Source organism: Megascapheus bottae, chromosome 7 (genome assembly GCF_031878675.1).
Source record: "Megascapheus bottae isolate mThoBot1 chromosome 7, mThoBot2.hap1, whole genome shotgun sequence".
In the NCBI taxonomy this organism is placed as follows: domain Eukaryota; kingdom Metazoa; phylum Chordata; class Mammalia; order Rodentia; family Geomyidae; genus Megascapheus; species Megascapheus bottae.
Window position 1 is genome coordinate 9,324,897 of NC_143515.1, and position 22,744 is coordinate 9,347,640.

General features: G+C 50.3%; 1 protein-coding gene across 2 annotated transcripts in view; it reads left to right on the top strand.

The window, feature by feature from the left end:
* Positions 1-22,744, top strand: part of Kcnip3 (potassium voltage-gated channel interacting protein 3) — a 71,431-nt gene that overhangs the window by 8,157 nt on the left and 40,530 nt on the right. For both annotated transcript variants that reach the window (XM_090336399.1, XM_090336400.1), the window contains exon 2: positions 5,740-5,905. In XM_090336399.1, coding sequence (XP_090192525.1) covers positions 5,740-5,905 — 166 coding nt within the window. The remainder of the gene's footprint in view (positions 1-5,739; positions 5,906-22,744) is intronic.

The following is a 22,744-nucleotide window of genomic DNA, read 5'->3' on the forward strand; positions in this document are numbered from 1 at the left end:
CATGAGACGCTTATCTCCAATTAACCACCACCAGAAAATGGAAGTGGTGCTGTGGCTCAAGTGGTAGAGCATTAGCCTTGAGCTGAGGAGCTCAGGAACAGTGCCCAGGCCCAGAGTTCAAGCCCACAACGGACAAAAAAAAATTTATGTGAGTATGCACACACACACACACACACACACTGGGATTTGGACTCAGGGCCTGAGCACTGTCCCTGAGCTTTTTTGCTCAAGTCTAGCACACTTCCACTTCTGACTTTTTTCTGGTTAACTAAAGATAAGAGTCTCAAAGACTTTCTTCACCAGGCTGGCTTCTATCCACGATCCTCAGAGCTCAGCCTCCTGAGTAGCCAGGATTATAGGCATGAGCCTGTAGCCTGGCTTGCTATGTGATTCTGTTGCCTGTGTAGCCATCACCACAATCAAGATACACAGCACTTCAACCCACAAAGGTCCTCTTCACAGCTATGCCTCTCTCCCTGTCTCTGCCTCTCTCCTGTCCTTAACCTTGGCCTTCTAATCTCTTTTCCATTTTCAAAATGTTATCATTTCAAAATGTTATATAAATAGAACCATTCAGCATGTAACCTTTGGGGATTGGCTTTTTTTTTTCAGTCAGCAGGATTCTCTGGGGGTGCATTCAGGGTAATGTATAGAGAGGGGTTGCAGTTACTGGAAAGTTCTGTTGTATGGATGGACCACTCTTTGGCTAACGATTCAGTAAGGCACTGAAAGGACACCTGTGTGTGTCCAAATTAGGACTCTTACAAATATAGTGGCCGTGAACATTCACGCACGAGCTTTCTCATCTGTCTGGGACAAATGCCCAGTTCTGCTGCTGCTGTGTTGCATGGAAGCAACCCATGTATGTTTAGTTTGCTAAGAACCTGCAAGCAGCCAAGCATTCCACACTCCACAGCGGAGTAGGCAGCGAGGGGCAGCAGCCTCATTTCTGCACGCCCTTGCTGGCATTGAGTGTTGTCAGGTGTTGTTCTCAGAGTGGATTTCACTTGCATTCCCCTGGTGGCTAATAGTGGTAAGTGTCATTTCAAGAACTTATTTGACATCTCTACATCCCCTTTGCTGAGATGTCTGTGTACGTGCATTCTTCCTGAGCAGCTTTCTTTGCTTTTCTTTCTTTTTTCTCCAGTTATGGGGCTTGAACTCTGGGCCTGGGCACTGTCCCTGAGCTTTTGTGCTCAAGGCTAGTGCTCTACCACTTGAGCGACAGCGCCACTTCCAGTTTTCTGGTGTGTAATTAGAGATTCACAGAGTTTGGGGCTCAGATAGCTTTGAACTGTGATCCTCAGATCTCAGCCTCCTGAGTAGCTAGGATTAAAGGTGTGAGCCACCAGAGCCCAGCTTGGCTCTTCTTTTCTGTAGTCTGGGGTATGAGAAGTCTCTCGGGTGTCAGGCTGTGGTGAGAAGTAGATACATGTGATCTCACATGAGTGACCTTCTTGGGAGCAGAAGGGACAAAATGCACTGGAGAGCAGAATAAGGGGCTAAGTTGTTTGTTTCAATGACATGTGCTATGAAGAGGCACAGCTGATACTGAGAAGAGGTACATGGGGTGACCTCCCCATGCCTGACCCCGGAGAGAGGCCTTGACCCTTAAGGGACAAGTGTCCAATGTGAGGAGCAGCAGTTTCCCAGGCAATGAATGATGTGGAAACAAGCTGAGAAGAGCGAGACGTGGACAGGCAGATGGATCTGACTGAAATTGTGACAGGAAGCCAGTAAGGGTTTGAATTTATGGTTGAGTCTCTATGTTGTCCCAGCATGCCTTAATTCTGTCACCTCTCAGCAGAGAGGTTCTGCAGAGTAAGGGGATGATAGGGGTCACCACTCAGACTTCCTCCCCTCGGTGTCTGAAAGCCTTGGAGTCAGGAGGAGGGTGGCTGGACTGGCTATTTAGCATTCCTTAGCAGTTCCATCAGACAGACAAGTGTCAAATATTCATGAAGGTGACACGCAGTCAACCCTCTCTCCTCCTGTCCTCCCCCACTGTCTGATGGGCCCATGCACGGGCCTCCCTTTTCATGTGGCTGTGTAGACAAGCTGAGTCCCTCCCTCGCCCTTCTCCCCCTTCTCCTTGGCGCCCACCACTACCTTAAGAGGGAGAAGGTCACAGACATTGCCTGCGAGACTCACAGATGGCCCCTCAATTAAGTCAAGGAACCCAGCCCATAGACCCGGACACCCCATCCCACCACTCTCACTTTCCACCAGGAAGAAAGCCACTGGGACACCCTAACCCAGACCAGCATCAGGACATTCATAAACAGTTGCTTTGGGCAGATAAGGTCAGGGATCTTGGGTGTTCTGTCCCCCATTTTGGGAGACATCTCCAGACCTCAGGAATAGCCACTTTGGAAACCTGGGGCCAAGCTCTCTCCAGTGTTGCAATCACAAGACGACAGGGAGCGTGTTGCTGGTATGTTCTAAAACATCTCAGGGGCTGTTTCCTTATTTGCAAATAGGGTGTAATTGCCCACCTTATGAAGTTGCCAAGACAACAAGATAACCAGGGCATCTCTCTCTGCCTGTCCTGTGAGCTGTTCCCCAGCCTCTTCAGGCAGATAGACCCACTGTGGGATGGAAGTGATCGCTCTCTTTCCCCCACCCCACCCTGATCAGATCCTGGACATAGGGCTGTGTGAGAGAGTCCTTAGGTCTAAGCCGGGGCCTGTACAGAAGCCCCACTACCTAGCCCAGGTTCTAGGGTTCAAACCCACTCCATTTCTCCTTCTCTTTCAAGATGAGCCTTCAGCTGGGAATTCATAAAATAATGAAGCACCAGCTGCCCCCTCCTTGACCCAAATACAGATTTATTCATTGAGGCCATTTCTCTTCTGAATAAGATCTTTAATAATGGAGAAGGTGCTTCTTTGACCAGGCAGGGCAGGGTGTATGTGAGTGTGTGTGCACATGTGCAGACACGTGTTTGTGTATAAAATGTGTCACACCTCTCTTGATGCTCTGATTCCTGACCCTCAGCTCTCCCCATTTCTAACCATTATGGTGGTCTGTCCTGCCTTTGCTGTGGCTCTGGGTCCAGTGACATCTCTCCTTGCTGGGCCAGCCTTAGAGAAAGTGAAGGATGCGGGAGTGTTGCTGAAGATATGTGCTGGGGAAGTGGGTAACTGAGTAAGAGATTTGAAAGAGGCCTAGCTGAGGAACCTGAAAGCAAGCTAAGGGGTCGTAGCAGGCTACCTCACCAAGAGCTGACAGGAAGACTGGTGAATACTCAGAACATGATGAGGAAGCATCTGGAGGTTTCTATCAGTGACCAGAGCCCGTAGGATGCAGAGAACACCCCCACAGTTTGGGGAAGTGATCTTCGGGTCTCTTCTCCACACACAGCCTCCCTTTTTTCCTTTTTTTTTTTTTAAAGAATTTTTCTTATAATGGTGATTACAGAGGGGTTACAGATGCAGGTAAAGGATACCTAGTGTTGGCCTAGTGGTAGAGGGCTTGCCTAGGATGCACGAAGCCCTGGGTTCAGTTCTTTCTTATCACATACACAAAAAAGCTGGGACTGGTGCTGTGGTTCAAGTGGTAGAGTGTTAGCCTTGAAGAAGCTCAAGAATAGTGCCCAGGCCCTGAGTACAAGTCCCAGGACTGACAAAACAAACAAACAGAAAGAATCTATGTCTTTTTTGGACAGTGGCATCCCTGTCCTTCCTCTCTCCCGATTTTCCCCTCCATCCTCACCTACAGTTGTGTAGTTCATTTTCAACATAGTGTCCAGGGAAGTATCATTGCTGCATGTGTTTACCCTCCATTTTCTGTGTTTCCCCTTATACTCCCGAAGACATATGAATAAACAAACAGAACTAAAAGAAGACAAAAACAGCAAAAAGGAAAAAAGAAATTCTTGTTTCCATTTCCTGGCATCCATTTGAACAAATACTACTTTGTATGATCAGATGCTCTTTGGCATGGTGCCTTTCTGTTCCTCTCCTACAAGTAGCTTCGTTTGGTCTCACTACACAGCCCCTTCTTGCCGAGGGCAGGAAGAGAGAGTCAGCTAGTTGCTTTCCCATTCCCCCTTGCAGCCAGGGAGCAGGTGCAACCAGAGCTTTGACTTTGAGCCTAAGCCCACAACTCCATAAGATGGCCCTGCAGTAGCCTCCCAGCCTGGGCCAGGAGTCCCATGAGGCCAGTGGAGCTCCCAGGCCCGCATCTCAGGATAGGACTAAGGCTACTCAGAACAGCAGCCACCCTCACCATCCCCTTCTGCTTGTCCTGCCTGCTCCTGACCCCGCCCCCCATCTTTTTGTTCCTTCTAATGGGCTGGAACTGGCCTAGACTCCTTGGAGCCCATTCCATTTCTGTTTAAACCACCTAGAACACCCAGGTGGGTTAGGGATGTCGACTCTTCAGAAACCCCCATGGCATATCTGCTTTTTACTCTGAACAACTGAACACTTTCAACACTATCTAAATGTAATGCCTAGGAAATCCCATGATCCTGGAAGGATACCCCAAACACAGTACTCAGCTGGCCTTCTCTGCTGGCTAAGATGCCTAACCTCTCAAAATGGTCCCTGTGCGGTGACACTTCACCCCCACAGTTGCATAGAAAGAGCCTGGGAGCTACCCAGGGGTCATGTGTAATTGCCCAGCCATATCTGTCTCATAGCTGCCAGTGCAAGTGGCGTATAAAGGCAGCAAATCAGATGTGATAGATGCCAAGGAAGTCCACTTCAGCTGGCAAGGGTACACCTGCCACCAACTGGGTACTGAAGATAGTGGGCCATTCTGAGCCAGAATTTTTATAAGAAAACAAATCTTCCTACTCTGACCCCTCCTTTGCCATGACTCTAAGCTGTCCTTTCCTGATTCATACTGGCTCAAACTCCAGTCCTATCATCTCTTCATAATCAGCCAAGTTCCCTCCTCCTCCAGAATTCCTCCTGTTAGTCATTTGTGTTGTTCCTTCAGGTCACGGTATAGTTTTTAGGTGGTGGGCTCCATCAATGCAAGCCTCCTAGATGCCCACAGAGCATCTCATCTATCCCCAGCGTACCTCTAGGTAAAAGCTCAGGAAGAGTAAGGGCCCTGGAGCCAGGCACTGGGGGCTCACGCCTGTAACCCTAGCTACTCAGGAGGCTGAGATCTGAGGACAGAGGTTTGAGGACAGACCAGGAAGGAAAGTCTGCGAGACTCTTATCTCCAATGATCTACCAAAAAGCTGGAAATGGAGCTGTGGCTCAGTACCCAGGCCTTGAATTCAAACCCTAGGCAAAAAAAAAGGAAGAAAGAAGGGAGGGAAGGAGAGAGGGAGGGAGGGAAGGAGCAAAAAATGAAAAGGGGGAGTCCCTCGGAGACAAAGGGTGGTGGAAAACCCATCTCTATTGCATGGCGTGAGAAGTCTGGGCTGTGATCTCTAATGGGCCAGCCACCTCAGAAAGCCTGGCAGGTGCCAGGGTGGGGCATCTATAGAAAAGTCTGGGTTTACTACTGGCTTTGCTACTTGGAACCCCCATGACCCTCTTTTCCTTCCAGGCCCCAATCCCACACCAGGACTAGAGTGCAGAGCCAAGGAGACCCATGGAGGCCTGGCAGGTGGCGGTGGGGTGGGGGGCAGGAGGTCACAGGAGTTGCAGATCTTGTTCTCCAGACAAGACTGGCCCAGCAGGGAAGAGACAACTTGGCCTAGGATGTCAGGATGCCTGAGACAAGCTGGAGGTCCTCTCCAGGGACTCAGGGGTACTCTACCTGTTCCTTCTGCAGGAGGCAATGAAGGCATCCGATGGCAGCCTCCTGGGGGACCGTGGACGTACACCACTGAGCAAGAAGGAAGGTGTCAAGTGGCAGAGGCCACGGCTCACGCGCCAGGCTCTGATGCAGTGCTGCTTAGTCAAGTGGATCCTGTCCAGTACTGCCCCACAGGGCTCAGGTAGGACGTCCACCTTTCTACGGCCACCCTAGGGCCCAGTCTGAGCCAAGCTGCTGCTGTCTCTGGTGGAGATCGGCCTCTGTTTAGCCACATCCATTCCCCACTGAGTAACTGCTCTGTGTACTAGGTGCTGAGCTCCAGTGGGAGGTGGGTAACCTGGGAAGCTCATATACTCTTTCTACATCCTTTATTGAAAGGGACTCTGAGCAAGCCTCTCTGCCCCTCCAGGCACAGTTAAAGATGGGCAGTGCTAGGTGCCAGGCCTCCAGTTCTTCCTGGGTTCTGCCCAGTGCACTCATAACTTGGTCTTGGCTTTCTGGAGGGTTTGGGAGGAATCTGGCAGCAATAACTGTCCTGTGCTTGTTGGTGACAGAGCAATAGATGAAGAGACAGACTCACACGGTCCCCAGGACCATTACATGCACACACACACACACACACACACACACACACACACACCTCACATCACATTCACACTCCTCCATGCCTACCATGTACTTGGGCCTAGCCTCCCATCCCTGCATGCCATGAATCTACCCAATCACATGCCCCACGCCACATGCACTCATGTTCACTCATGAGGTGTGCCAAACAGACTATTCCTTTTACATAATGGCTCCTTGACCCCTTGACCTTGAGAGCTGCTTGCTTGCTTGCTTGCTTGCTTTCTCTTTCTTTCTTTCTTTCCAGTCCTGGAGCTTGAACTCTGGGCTTGAGTGCTGTCCTTGGGTTTTCTCAAGGCTAGAACTCTACCACTTGAGCTACAGCACCATTTCTGGCTTTTTGTATGTGGTACCGAGGAATCAAATCCAGGTCTTCGTGCATGCTGGGCAAGCACTCTACCACTAGGCCCGACTCCCGTCCCGTGAGAGCCGCATCATTTTGTTGTCTTAGACATTATCAGTAATTTCCAGGGTCCTCTGTCTCCTTGTCTGGAGAATGAACACACGCTGTACCCCAGGCTTTACTAGGGTCATGCATGCACAGAGACTGCTGGGCTGGGCAGAATCACAGTGACTGGAAGCTATGTCCATGGCCCACGTGTGACATGTCCCATGAGGTGACAAGGCTGCCATGTGGTAACACCCCATCTTTCTCTGTAAACCCTACTCCAGGATGGAGTGGCCTACCTGCTTCTCTGTCAGTCTTGGTTGATACCTGTCCCCAAAGCTTTCCCATGCCCCTGAAACCTAGCACATGAGTGTCTATGGTGGCCCCGGTAAGGCCCTAATTTCTCCAGAGGAGAAGGGGATAGGAATGTTGGTGGACAACACACGATGCCACATCTCCAATGAGCTCTGTAGCAGGATGGGAAGATCTTGCATTTTCTATCAGGGTTGAGAACCCAGAGCCAAGAGCAGCCACTGGTTGTGGTTTCTGACTGTATCTGAGGGACTCAGATTCACAGCTTGGTGTTCCTTGAAACTGGCCTCAGTCTTCCTGAGTTGTCTGGATGGCAGCAAGGGGACATTGGAGCAAAGCTCTGCTTTTCCTCTTATAGATTCTGCAGACACCCAGCCTTACCTCTGAGTCTGTCTGTTTGGCAGGCAGTAAGCTCAGGAGGGCTAGAGCTGGTGTGTCTCCTGGCTGAGCCTTTCTTTGCACTGGTGACAGTAGCAGCTGTGCCGAGTGTGATAGACAGGGAGAAAAGCCAGCCAGGCAGACATGGTCACAATAGAAGAAGCAGCACTCCAGCCTGCTCTGCCCAGCTCAGAGGATGTCGCTTTCCCACAAGGGTGGGGCTCTTGTCAAAGGCAGTAGAGGGTAGGGCCAGAACTGGGTACAGGCCAGTCCAATCCAGCCTATGTAATTGTTGGGATGGATCGCTTTCAGTATCCTCACTTTGTACTGGCAACAGAGACAAAGGACAGAAGTAAGCATTGTAAATCTCATCACCCTGGTTATAGTCTAGATAAAGAGCTCATGGACTCTAGAAGAGATCACTTACATCAGCAGGACACTTGGATTGGGGATTGGATGGGGAAGGCACTGACCTTTTCCTGCTCAGTGTAGGCCTCTGTGACATGTCTCCCAGAGACCCCATAGACTGAGACACCAAGAGCCCTATACGCCCTTGTCTTCTTTGGGTGTAGCTTCTGGCCTCTTCTCATTTCTAACACATCCTGTGCCTATCATTCAGGAAGAGCTACCCAGTGCCGTCCTGTGGGGCTTTGTGTCTGTGTGAAATGCTACCCTGTGCGCAAATGAGGCACCGTGCTGCTCTTTGGGAGCCAAGGCTCTGGGTGGAGAGAACAATGAGTACCATTCAGTGAATCTCCATCCTCTCCCAGCCAGGCTGGCAGCAGTGTCCTGCACACTCAGCCTGCAATGGTTGGGCAGCCCAGACACTGTGTCCTTGTTGTTAGGGTTTTTCCATTCAGCTGAAGCAAGGCCAAATGTCTGGGATGGCTGAGAGTGGAAGCCAGGCCTCAAACGAGTGTCCCCAGGGACCTAGAGAATGGGGAGTTGGTCTAGTTCAGCTGAGCCTAGGGTGAAAGTGGGGGGTAACTTGGGCTATGAAGGAGAAGAGGAGCAGAGGGCAAGTCACCCCACCCAGAAGCACCCATCCTCAGCTCAGAAGCTCAAGGAATCTCCCCTCCTTCTCAGTGATCCACACTTGGGGTTCTGGCTTGCCCCAGCTGTCTCCCCAGCATCTAAGGGCCTACCTGGCAGGAAGCCTCTCTGTGGGTGTGGCTGAAGCCACCAGACCTGCTTCTCAAGTCCAGCTCTGTATGAAGATTGAGGACCGAGATATCAGAAAGTTGAAGGAGACACTGTAAGGGACCCTAGGCCTGGGCTCCAAAATGATCCCAGTGTCACTTCTGTTGCTTGTTGGGGGTTGGCATAAGTTTTAGGCCAGAAGACACTCAAGAGGAAGGCAAAGGAACTCTCTGTCCATGATGCTATGGCGTGAATCTGGCCATCATTAGTTTATTCCAGAATCCCTGGGGAGTAGCCCAAACCTCTTCTCTGAGCTAACACTCCCTAAACCTGTCATCAAAGTGATGGGGGGAGCCAAAATAGAAAGGGGGGTGGGTCATGAGGCTCAGCTAATAGATTCATTGGCACCTATTATTTCCTTCGGGGAAGACTTCTCCTTTAGGGAAGTTCTCCAAAGTATTGGAACCAAGAGGCAAGATACACTGCTAAGACGTAGTGCCTAACTCGAAAATGAGGTACTGTGTTCAAACCCCAGTACTACCAACAAACAAAAACAACACAAAAAGCAAAAATGCTGAGACTTTTTGTCCTTTCCTTGATCTCTGGGTCATCCTTTGACTGGAGGGGAAGTGGCATATTTTATTGCATGTCCAGGGTCTGACAAAACAGTACCTGAATTTCACAGCCTGATTTGTGGCTCCTCGATGGTCCTGTGAGACTAGCCGTGTGGGGTGGTAATAGCGTCAGGCTGGAACGTGTGAAAACACAGGTCTTTGGGACAGCAGTGTGGGACACCCTGTGTGGTGGTATTGGCAGTATCAGGACAGACAGGCAAGAGTCCAAAGAGCAGTCAGCTCAGCAAGGATGGCTGGTGGCTCCTTCTCTGTTAGGCTGCAGAGAGCCGACCTGCCACCTGGTGGCTGGCTGGTTACTAGAAGCTGCAGCTAGGTCAGCAGCTTAGGGGACATTCTTCTCTCAGTCAGCTAAGATCAATGGCACTTTGTTTAAAAGCAGGTGTTGGAAAGGCCACCTGCCAGGCATCTCTCTCTTCCTTGTCACCACTCCTTCAGTCTTCTCCCTTCCACCTTCTGATCACCCAACCAATGCTTAATAACCACCCAGGATCCATGACAGCTGGTTTCTTTGTCCTCTCCCCTTCCAGGCTACGTGGCCATGCCCACCAGATGGGTAGTGTTCTACCCAGTAGGCCCCCTAGGACCCCTGGGGGACCTCAGTATCTGATTGGCATTAGTGTAAACATGTCTTGACACTCTGATTCTAAATCTTAGATCATTTTTATTGCCTTCTCAAAAGGTTTCTGGGGTTTCCCGTCATTGAGGAAGGGGCAGTGTGGTTGGTGGGTGTTTGGGAATCTGAACCAACAGCTGATTCAACCTGCTAGTGCCTTCTGGACCTCTGGTTCCAGCTCTGCCATCACACATCTGGATAAGGATAAAGACCTGCATTCAGGCCCTGGGGCCAAGATGAGACATGGATGCTCAAGTCTTCATTGGTTGCGAAGGGCTCACCACATTGAATCCACACTCATTATTCCTCTGTGATACCTAGGAGTGAGCTGTTACGGATGGCTCAGAATATTGGCCTGTTGTGTAGAAATAAGGATACCAGTTCAAAAGGAACTTGACAAAGCAGAGTTCACTTCTGCAAAAGGGTGCTCCATCAGCTAAAAATCTGCCAGTCTGTGTACGGCAGGTAGAGTAGGCTGCTCTCCTTTTACCCCTGATACAGTAGGCTCTACCCCTCTGCTTGGACTGGCCACGCTCAGGTTCACAATCTGATCCACCAGTTTGAAGAGAGTAAAGTGACCACCAGCAGACTTAGATAAGATTAACTGTACATAAACAATCTTAAAACATACTCACACCCCAGGCTACTTTCTGGAACAATCTGAGGTACATCTTACTTCTATTTTGAAACAACCAGTTAGGACAAAAACAAAATTTTTCAAAACTTCTTCCTTATCCCAAAGCATTTCCTCTGTTTCTTTCTTTACTTGTAGATGACATCTTTGCAGAATAGGATAAGCAACAAGAGCCAAGCCACCTGGCTGAAGCAGAAACTGCTCAGAAAAACAATTCTCACAAGGAAACAACCTACTTTGATAGAAAAGACAGCTTTTCTCCCAGAGTCACTGAACATTTGTTAAAAGAATAGATCTTCCTATGACTCTATAGACATAGTGTTTTATTTCATAAATTAATATGTTTCTATGACATACAAACCCTTAGCCTAATTGTGATTAAGTTCTAAATACTAAGTCCCAGTGATTGTAAATAGAGATTCCCTCCTTGAACACTTGTATGTTAAACTTGTCATTTAAAATATGATGTAAAAATCAACGTTAATACATTCTTTAAAAAAAAAAAAAGAATAGATCTTGGAGCCAGGAATTTAGCCTAGTGGTAGAGTGCTTGCCTAGCATGCATGAAGACCAGGGTTCAATTCCTTGGTACATAGAAAAAGCTGGTAGTGGTGCTGAGGCTCAAGTGGTAGAGCTCTAGCCTTGAGAAAGCCCAAGGATAGTGCTCAGGCCCTGAGTTCAACCCCAGGACTGGCAAAATAAAATAAAGAGATCTTACTGGTGCCAGTGGCTCATGCCTGTAAGCCACTAAGGAGGCTTCGATTGGAGGATCGTGGTTCAAAGCCAGCCCAGGCACTAAAGTCCAAGAGACACTTACCTCCAATTAAGCACCAGAAAATCAGAAATGGCACTGTGCCTCCAGTGGTAGAGTGCTAGCCTTGAGCTGAAGAGCTCAGGGACAGTGACCAGGCCTAGAGTTCAAACCCCATGACAGCGAGAGAGAGAGAGAGAGAGAGAGAGAGAGACAGAGACAGAGACAGAGACAGAGAGAGAGACAGAGAGACAGAGAGAGAGACAGAGAGACAGAGAGAGAGAGAGACCTTTGCTGAAGAAATATGGCTTGACTCAAAGCCAGAGAGACCATGGGCTTCTCCTATCCGGGCCTACATGCTCTCACTCCAGAGCAGTCCAACTTACCCGAGAAGCGTCGTGCATCCCTGAATGTAGCGGGTTATTCAGTCCCAAGGCAGAGCAGCTTGCCCCTAGCATTAACCTGGTGATTGCATTCAGTAAAGAGCGACACACAGGCAAGCCCACCCAACACTGGACTTCTATGACGGGCATGGACGTATGGCAGGATGTACTTTGGAAGGGACACTTCCACTTGCCTGCACTTGCATGTCACAGAAACCTCTCAAGTATCATGACTTCATCTGGACTAGAAATGGCTGGCAACAGTTTGGCAGTTTGGCTCCTTTGCCCTTTTCTTCATAGTCACAAGGTGATGGCTTTGTTTCCAGTCATTATGGTTTAATTCTAGGCAAAAGGAAGGGCAATGTGGTGGAAGGGAAAAGTGGTAGTGCTTATGTCAGAAGGTTCTAGAAGATTTATAGTGACTAGGAAAGAAGGAGAGGAAATAATAGTTCTTTAACTCGGGTACATTTCCATTTGCAACAGAATGTGAGTTCTATAGGGGAAAAGCCAGGAGAGGAATAAAGGATGAGCATTCTTGTAGTTTGAGGCTGCTTTGATTACTAGAAGCCTATGTAGTGGCCAAGGGACCTCAGCAGGCTGTCAAGCATACAGTAGCCCAGTAAATGCCCAGGGGGTATCAGTGCCTGCCCTGGTTACGCATGTGGTCAGATCCATCTTCCCAGAAGGACCTCCTCCTACCTCCCCCGTCCACTCTCCAGAGTCACTGGGTGGGCTGGGGTGCCAGGTCAGCAGTCAGAGGTCCGAGGTCACGAGGAAGCTCAAAGCCATGGCTCTGCCCCTCCTCTCCCAGGAGATGAGGCAGGGGCAGGCTGCTTCCAGCCCCTGCTGCAGAATGGCCCCTCTGCAGTGAGATCACACCCACAGCTGAAAGTCACAAGAGTGCCACCTCCTCCTTCCCCTAGATGCTGGGAGCGCCAAAGCAACACCCTCCCCTCCCAGCCTCCAGCCATCCACCACCTTCACCGACAGTGGACTTCTGGATCCTGGAGGCTGAGGAGCCAGGTGCTGAAAGGAGCTGTCCTGGGCCAGCCCTGGACTGGGCTGAAGGGGAATAGAGAGCCTGGGATAGAAGGGCCTAAAACAGACAAGAAAGCAAAGGGAGACTCTGACCCAGAGACAGGGAGAGGCCAAACTGTAGTGGGTGTGGGGAGGGAAAGTTCTAGAACAACAAAAGGCGCTGAGCGCCTGGTGGGAGAGGTCAGCTGAGGAAGCCAGTGAGTGGGGCGGGAGATGGCTGGACGCCGCGAAGCTGCTGCTGCTGGTCTGCGGCTCCACGAGTGCCCACGAGGCTGCAGAAAGCACCTGGGCAACATCATCACCTTCTTCTTCCGCTTCATCTCTGGGAACCTGGCTCGAGGTGAGGAATGCTTTGGGGAGTTGGGCCAGGGCCCGGGACTGTGCCCTCCTCTGGGGCAGAATGGCAGCTTGTGGGGAAGGAGGACTTGGAACCCCCTCCCCAGCTTTGGAGTCCTGCCCTGCCCCACAGTGACATACAGGCCAAAGCTAGGGCTCCCCAAGTTGTGAGCAGGGAGTGGGAGATCAGCTTCTTCTCTGAGTGCACAGACCCAGATCCCCTGGCGGAGAGAGAGGAGTGGGAGGCTCTCGGAGTCCCGGGTCTGCCAGGCCTGGTGCACATTAGCCCCACTGTCCTGGCCCTGTTTCCTGCCTCCTCCCTTACTGGGAACCCCGCGGCATGTCCCCCACCTCCCCGCCGCTGCCACCTCTCTCTCCTCTTCCATGAAAACAGTGTGGCCTCTGTGATGAAAACTGAGAACCAGTGAGTGTGTACTGAGACCTTACAAAGATCTTCCTGATTCAGAACCGCCTTTAAAGCCCCCTGGAAACCTACCCAGCTGGAGGGCTGGCAGAGAAACAGGGCAGTCTTCCCCCACCCCCTCCCTCCCTGGTCTCCACTCTTCATGCCCGGGAAGGATCTGGGGGCAGGTGACTCCATAGCAGGCCACTTCCGCTTGGCTTCCTCTGCCCCTCTTTCAGAGCTGAGCAGGACCATGGCCAGGGCCTAGCCTGAGGAACTAGGAGGCAGGACCTGCCTTAGAGACCTGGAGTGCCCTTGGCAGGCAGCTTGGGAAAGGGTGGTGTTAGTGGCTTCAGATCCTGAGAAAGGGCAACCAGAAGCCACTTGGGGCCTTGAACAAGGACACTGGGGCTCTTTGGTCCTGTCCTGATACTGGAGGGATTCAAAAGGACACAGGCTAAAGCAGTCATGATCTCCATTAAAACGCGTAAAAACTAGAGAAGATTCCATGTAGCCATGTGACACAGAAAGCCACTTAGGCTGTGGGAAGAAGTCCACCATGACAGTGACCTACTTATAGATAATGGGTAAAGCCAGAATCACCCAACCTCACTCCTTCTCTGGGGTGAAAGCCTTGTCCCCAGGCACCCACAACAGAGCCTAGTCCATTAATATTCAGATTAACAAATAGCACTTGAAAAAGAATAAAGACATAAAATTGAGCATGGGTCCAAACATTCCATGAGATAACAATGGCTTCAAATATTGAGAAGCAATACTGAGAGGCAAGCCTCTGCTTCAATAGAGGTTTGCAGAAAGAAGTTAAATAGAGCTTGGCATCGGTTGGTTGGCTCAAGTGACCTCAGGCCTTCCAGTTTGTCAGAAGAAAGGGAATCCTGTGACCAGTCATATTTCTTAGCTGTGTCTCCCCTCCCTGTGAGGTCTTTTTGAGGGAGCATGGAATTTGAAGATGGGGGCCTGGGTCTACTTCTTGGTGAGGACTGAGGACAGAGCAGAGGGAGATAACTGAGGTCACCAAGCCAGGGTCACCTATCCTAGGCAGCTGGGACTCCTAGAGCACCTCCCCTGACCCTGGTAAAGTTCTGTCTGTCTATCATTAGGCCTGATCCACAGGCAACAGGGTAAACAATAAACAAGAGGCCACATCACCTAGTGACTTCATAAATGTCACCGCCTTTTACCTTCGGAACACACTTGCAGGCTCTTGGGTGCTTGAAGGCTTGGGCTAGCTAGTATATTTTCTCCACTCTTTCCCAATGGCAGGTGGTGGGGGTGGGGAGGAACAAGAGACAGAGGAAGCCCAGAGAAGGCTGAATGTGAGCCAACTGTGACCCAAGAAGGGTGTGTAACACTGATGTCGGGAGCCAGCTCAGGGGAGCAGATTCACAAGTGGCCCTTCTGTGACTCTTGGACAACATTTTGTGCAGATCTTGTGGCCATTTGCCATGTGTGGCAAGTATTTCTGTGGCTTGGCCAGTGCCACCTCCCATTAGAGACACATGCTGACCTTCGACCTGATTTCCAGGTCCAAAGCCCTCCCCCACACTGGTAGATTTTCAGTGGAAGGATATAGCACTTCGATGATGGATGCAGCTCTTTTCCTGGAGGCCTTCAGGAGATCCGCAGCCCCCACTCTGTGGTATTCAGGCCACTCCCTTACTCTGGCTGCCCCCACCCTGACCTCTTCCAGCTGTGTGTCAGAGATTCCAGTGCTGCAATACCCTAAACGCGGTGACACATTGACCTCTATGGGCTATACAAGTCAATGGTGGAGACTGAAGCATCCATGGATGAGGAAAGGAAAGAAAAACTAGTCTTCCACAATTGCCCTTCAGGAGAGTGAGAGGGCTCAGTCACAGACAAGGGTCCGTTCCCTTTGTGTGACATGCAGAGCTGTGTGGACATCTTTGTGTTGAGTCACAAACAAGGGTCCGTTCCCTTCGTGTGACTTGCACAACTGTTGAGGACATCTTTGTGTTGTTCTTGGCTGCTGAGACTCCTGCCTAATTCCAACACACACACACACAAAAAAAACACATCTAATACTTGGATGTTTCCACAAGGAGATGGAGTCCTGAGCTTTGACCCCCACCCCCTGGTGCTCCCCAAGGTGGGGGGGCAGGGCAGGATATGCTGGGGGAGAGGCTGGAGCTGTAGGCTAGAGCTGTGGGCTGAAGGCAACCAAGATCTGGCTGTTACTTACAAAGCCAGGCACATCTGGCTTGAATTGTCAAAGCGTCGTTCTGATAGGTTAAAAATATCTTGCTCCTGCAAATAGACACAGGTTCTATTGAACTCCTAACGAGGAAGCCAGAAAAATGACGAAGCTGATACAGAAGAGGAGGAAGCTCCAAGAGGGTGGGAGGGGGTGGGCAGCAGGGAACCCCGAGACACATGTGATGAGACACTGAGAAAAATCCAGAGTACTGGGGGACCCTCCTCCACCTACTGCCCCCTGAGGGGTCGTCTTTGCCAGAGCAAGAAGCAATCACTGTATTTCATTGGCTTTTCAGGTTTACAGCTGTCTGTATCAGAATTGATTGATTGATTGAACCACTCACTCTTCCTCCCAGGAGCATCAGGTACTCGTTGGGCATTTTGGACCATGGTCTGACAGGACCTCACAGGTCACTAGATGCTCTGACTTTATTGCCAGTTCTTAACAGGAACTTATCTCTGCCATTCTCTGTGGAGTAAATTGCTTCTAACCTCTCTGATCTATAGTTTCCTCAGCTGTGAAATAGCCTGAAGCATCATTACTCCTTAAGACATTTGTGTCAGGGGTACGTGAAAAGACCTGCCTGCTTCTGTACAGGGCCAGTACAATGGCTGGATTGGTGATAATGGAGATAAACCTCCTGGCTCTGAGCTGGGGCTTCCCCTTTTCTGGGAGGAAAATGCCCCCAGGCTTTGCAGGCCTTGACTCCCATCCAGCTAAAGCTCTCTTGCCAAGCATTCCCCCAGTTTTCCACCAGGGGGCAGCGGGAGTCAACATTGGTCCCCTTGGATCATGTTAGCCTCTTTGGAGTAGCAATGTTCTTGTCCCCATAAAATCGCCGGCATGGTGGGGGGGTGGGGGTCATTAGGTCCTAGGAAGACCTTCTTTTGCTGTCCTTTACATCCGTCCAATGTAGACGTCAGGGCTCCGTGGTGGGTAGTCCACACTCTGCGCCCTATGTGTGAGGAGGCTGAGAGTGGCTTCAGTTGTCTAGTTGAGGAAAGCTTCCCAGGCCACAGGACCCAGGGCTCCTGGCCTCCAGGCTCAGGGAAAGGAGGGTCTCAGGTGAGGGAAGATGAAGATAGGCAGAATCAGTGAATAAAACCTGTTCCCTTTTCTTGGACTCAACTTTTCCATCTGGAAAATTCTGAGGACAATGGATAGTTGGGGCTTTTCAAAAAAAAAAATTTAATGCCCCCAATGTTGTAAATTAGATGCAAAGAGGGTTTGTTTGTTTGCTGTTGACGGGGCTTAATTCTGGGCCCTGGGTGCTGTCCCTGAGCTCTTCAGCTCAAGGCTAGTGCTCTACCTCTTGATCCATAGTGCCGATTCTGGTTTTCTGGTGGTTAATTTGAGATAAGAGTCTCACAGGCTGGCTTTTTGAACCAAGTTCCTCAGATCTCAGCCTCTGATGCCTGGCTGCAAAGGGTTTTTAAAAAGTCACAATGTGAAGAGTTTTTAAAAGCCACGAGATCACAGCCAAGTACATCTGCCTGGACAAAGCTGAGCTGAAAGACTGGAGGGGGTTCCAGTGATGGGCTGAGTGACAGGGGGTAGCTGGGAGGAGATGGGAAGTAGTATTCTGGCTGGACCCCACAGAGGACAAGCCTCTCTGTCTCTGTTCAGGACAAGGGGCAGCTCTGCTAGTGAGGTTTATAGACCTGGGTTGCCACATTCAGGGGGCTGGGAGATGGTGTTGACAAAGAAAAGTAGGCTGAGCACTTGGGTCAGAGTGCTGGAGCAAGGAGGGGCAGCTGCTCAGCCAGGGTGGATGAGTGGGCAAGTGAGTGAGTGACTGAATGAATGAATGAATGAAAGGAAAAAGGAGTAACCAAAGGAGAAATGGCTGATGAGTGCTGGCCACACGGCATAATCCAGCAGGGATGAAAGCCCAAGAACTCAATGCATCCCCATAAGTTTTATGAAAAGAAGCCAATGAGAGGATACATTTGCAGACATGTAGCAGGGAGTATAGAGAGCAGAGAGATTGAACAACGGATGTCCCTGGGCCAGGTGAGAGGTTTAGGGAGCCAAGGAAATTATCCTCTCCTGTCCCCAGCACAGAGGACTTGCCCCAGAGTGGAGCAACATGTCCAGCTTCTGTGTACATCTGTGGGCAGCGGAAGCAAGGGGGTATTCAAGGTGAGAAGGAACTGGAGTAAGAAGAGTGTGTGCTCTGGGCAGAGAAGGTGCTAGTGCCTGCATCTGTGCTTTCAGCCCACCCTGCAGGATAGGGACTATCACCATCTTTAAGGAAGAGGCTTAGAGTGATAATTGTCCATCCATCCATCTGTCCACTCATCCATCCACTCATCCACACCACATCCATTCATGAACATGCATGTATCTCAGTCAGTACCCAGCCAAAGCACCTACACAGAACCTGTCGCAGAGCAGTCTTTGAGGTCCGTTGACAAGGATGAAGGCTTCAGAAAAGCTTTTCCTCTTCCCTGCCCACCCTTCAGGACCCCTTCTGAGCTTCTCACCCCAAGCAATCACCCCAAAAATGCTTGGAAATGTATTATGGTTGGGCTCACGGGGCCAGGCCTAAGCTGGGGGGTATTTAGGGACCTGTTGACACTCTATACTGGTCAGAGGCCTCATGGCTCCTAAACCCCCTGGGGAGAAGCAAGGACCTGGTCTAATTTATCCCTATGATTCCCCCACACACACACACGCAGCCCCCCACCCCAAGCTTCCCTGGGACATGAAAATGGCCTCCAATGACAACCAATATCATCTTTTCCCCCATTCTCTGAGCCCTCACCTCAGGTCTGCAGAGTTCTCAGAGATAGGGAAACTGAGGCTAAAAGGAGAACAGAGTTATAAGTCTGAGAATCCCAACAGTGCCCTTTCCTTTACTCCACATAGCTTCAGTGTTCTAGTCTGTAAAATCCAAGGGCACAAGCCAAGAGCTGGGACTGCATCTAGCACACGTGTGTGTGTGTGTGTGTGTGTGTGTGTGTGTGTGTGTGTGTGTGTGTGTGTGTGTGTATTCAACATCTTCGCAATCTATATCTTTGTGCCTGTACACACAGGCTGGCTATGTTCTTGCATTCTCAACCCACAGAGGGTCCTTGGAAATCTGCCGGCTCATGGGGTCACCCTGGCCTGTGGGGCCCCTCAATCCCAGAGTCTCATATGCAGCAATTGGATCTCCATCGGTCCAGCCCACGGGAAGTACCCTCAGTCATGGAGGCTGGAGAGGGCTACCTCTTGGTGACACTGGAAAGGAAGAGGGGAGCTGCAAGGGGGAGAGGGGAAGCAAAGAATAGGTGGGTCTCCATGTAGCCCAGAGGCTCCTGGAGAAGGTGGAGAGTCCTGGACCAGAGTCCTGGCTCTCCCACTTACCAACATTGCCACTTGGAACAAATTACTCCAGCTCTCTGAACCTCAGTTTCCTTGTCTTTGAAGTGGAAGCATGATGATAGAAGAACTTAACTCCCTGGGCTGCGGTGAGGATTAAATACGACACTGTAATTAGCTTAGGAGCTCTTGGCACATACTAAGTGCCCAGTTAATGTTCCTGGCTCAGTGCTGAACCATCTCATACTAAAGAGTACCACAAAGACATGAGTGGATCCTGTTTTATCTATGCCAAGCCTCCAGCATCAGACCAGAATGTCAGGTGTCTGTTACCACCTCTGGCAGGCCACCTGAGGCCCTGGCTGGCCCAGGCTAGAAGGGCTTGCATTTACCATGCGTTGACAAGCCCTGAGCCTGCTCATACGCACCAGGGTAGAGGCCACTAGCACATGTTACAGATGAGGCCTGGAGGAAGCTGACAGTCTGCCTGTCTGGTGTTGTCACACTAGTCAGGCCCAGCTATGTCTGACTCCAGAGCTGACGCCCAAGGGGGTCTCATCACTCTGGGTGTCACACACCCCACTGGCCTGGCTCTCGGGGAGCAGAGGGGTCATGGAGAGAGGAAGCTGTGCACCTCCAGGCAGTCTGATCGGGGGGTGCTTGGCATGGACCCCCTGTGTCAGCTACCCCTATGTGGCTGGCGCATACATTGACATCTGAGTAAATACTGTAGCCTTTATTTGCATTGATCGCCTTCGATCCTGTGCGCTGCCGTGAGCTAGCCCTGCTTACTCATGCTTTCTTAAAAACAGCCTCTAATGTCTTTAATAATTCAGCTCCTAATTGTCTAAAACACAAACTTGAAAATGCCAACTCAGGGCCTTCATCCGTCCCCATCCCCGTCACATCTTCCCTGCAGCCCCCTCTGCTGCAGTAGACCTGGCCTCTTAACCCTGCCTGTAGACACACCGGGGAGTGGCTGGAGACTCTGGCGGTTCTGGTGTCACTCGCCTCTACTACAAAGCCTCAAGGAACTGGGCTGTAGGGCTGAGGAGGGAAAATGCAGAGCCGGGTTGTCTAGCTATGGCTCCTCAGAGTACACGAGGCAGTGAGTGGAGAGGTGAGGATGTGGGGAATCTTAAAATGACCAGAAAGCCAGTGCTGAATGTGCACAAGAAGAGGCCTTAATCCTCACCCAGAGATAGCTAGGTGTGTTACGGGGTGGGGGGCGGAGAGCCGAGTGAATGTCAATGACATCTGCACAATGTCTTCTGTGGCCCTCTTCCTATCTGACAGTGCTCCCCAGCCTCCGAGGAGACCATGTCCATATGATGTGATATTTGGGGAAGGGTCAGGGAGTGGGCTGCTGTCTCAACCCTGCCTCCCTGTTAGGCTCTTGGAATTACCAATCAGACTGAGCTCTTCTTCCTTCTGTCCTTCAAGGACCAATAGGATGACACCAAGGAGAGAGCCAGCACGGTGACTGGAACTGCTAGTCCAACTCCCATGGCTCCAGTCCCAGTGAGGTCTCTGGTCTGGTCCCAGTATCTCCTTTGCCCATATGCAAGGCCAGGCTGAGTGTATCCAACTGGACACTTACTCAACACATTGTGGAATTCCTTGTCCAGCAGGTAATGTTCTCATCCTGGGCATATGGCAGGAACTCACAGATTAGAATCCTGTAGTTTAGAGGCCTTAAAAAGAGATTGCTAGAGGCAGGCACCAGTAGCTCACATCTGTGATCCTGGCTAATCAAGAAGCTGAGATAAGAGGATCACAGTTCGAAGCCAGCCCGGAAGGGAAGTCAGAGAGATTCTTATCTCCACTTAAGCACCAAAGAAGCCGGCTGTGGCTCAAGAACAGTGCCTAGGTTCTAACTTCAAGCCGCAGAATGAACACTAGCGAGAGAGATAAATGTGTAATATTATGGCTCAACTGAGGAAGGCTTTTTAGAAATTACACAGTTCAAGGGAGAAAGGAAGGGAAACCAGACAATTGAATAAAATCTGAACAGTGAGAGGACAGCAGAAGGACCACTGTCTAGGAAGAGAGACAGCAAGGACCAAATCTTAGAGGTGGCTCGAGCAGCTTTCTTGGGCCCCTTGTCTGTACCCATTACTGGAATTTGGTCTTTCATGACCACAGAACTATGTAGCCTAGGCTGGCCTTGAACTTGCAATCTCCTGTCTCAGCCTGCCAAATACTGGAATTATAAGCTTGCCGCACCCAGAAGTTTTCTTTTTCTTTTTCTTTTTTTCAGATCCAAGACTGGGACTCAAACTTGCTATGTGATGCTTTGGCTCATTGGCTAGCACTCTACCAACTGAGCCATACCTTCAGTGTCCAGAAGTTTTCTATTGTTTCTTCTATCTCGAAAGTAGATCCTGGTTCCAAAAAAGGAACTCTCACCCTGCTCTAACCATCAGCAGGTTTGAGAGCTCTCAGCCTCTTGTTTGACCCATCTGGGCCAATCATGCCAGGAATTTTTACTGCCCAGGGCAGACACTCAGGCCAGGCTTCCCAGACTTTTTGATAGACGTGACATGCAGGGAGCAGCATGTGAGAAGCAAACTGTTGGGGCTCCCTTTTCTGATCACCCCTGGTCTCCTTTCCTTCCTGTGTGCTGATTTCAGTGCTTGTAAGTCTCTTTGCCTGAGCAAGGTCAACCAGGTCAGAGGAGGCACAGACGGAACTCAAGGGACTCTGGAGCACAAGGAAAAGACAGATCCTCTTAGGCTGTAGACTAGATTGTGGGAGCCAGGCCTGGGATGGGTGTGTGACGTACCAGAAGCCCCAGAGACCAGAGCTAGATATAGTACTAATTGGGAGTAAATGGTTATGATCTGATTCCACTCCAACCCACTCATTAGAATATTTATATTAGGCCTAGTCTAATTCCTTTGGGTTCTCAAAGGAGCTTCTATTAGTATTTGTGTTCTTGTTTGCTGACTTTCCCCACCTAGAATCTCAGATTGGGTCTGTGTTGTAGGGAGACATGAACTCTATGGGTTGTTTATATGATAGCTAATGGGTATGATTTGTGGATTTATGGGGGTCTATTTGCTCCCATTTGGTCCTGAGTATGGACAGCCACATGGCCCTCAGCTGGTACATCATCTCTGATAATGAACACACTGGACTGCCGACGACTCGCCGCATGGCCAAATAGGCATCTTTGCTCAGCACAGGTCAGCAACTTGAGTATTGATTGCACATCTACAGAGAGGCAGGGCAAGATGGAGGCTGAACTCCTGGTTCTGGAGATGCGTTAAGTAAAGGAAGTGGGCCAGTGGGTCGAGGTAGCGTAGAGTAGATCTGCTTCCCGCTGTCTTGGGAGAAATGGAAATGGTAACTAGAGAGGGATGAGAAAGAGGTTCCACCCTCCATAGACCAGGATCGGGAGGGCTAGTCAAAAGGCAAAATGCTGCGGGGGTCACACCAAACAAGGAGACCTGAGAGGAGAGGGCCACAGCCTTTCGATCTTGGGTTGGGTGACAATGGAGGGAAATATAGAGATAACGAAAGAGGAGAACTTGTGAATGAGACACCTCCCACCAACGCTAACCCCCAAAGGCCATTCACCCATGCTACCTCATGCCTGCAAGGACAGATCTACCTACATGGGGGTACATGCCCCACAAGCCACCAACACCTCAGAAGGCAAGTGGCTCAATGAAATGAAGACATGGCATGCAAATCAGCATAAAGTATAGAGTAAAGTAAGTATAATTAGCATTCTCAGAGATGTGACAGGATGTTGCATGCATACAAAAGTGTCACCAATCTCAAAATGAAATTTATTAATCGCTGGAACTGGGGGTTTGGCCTGGTGGTAGAGTG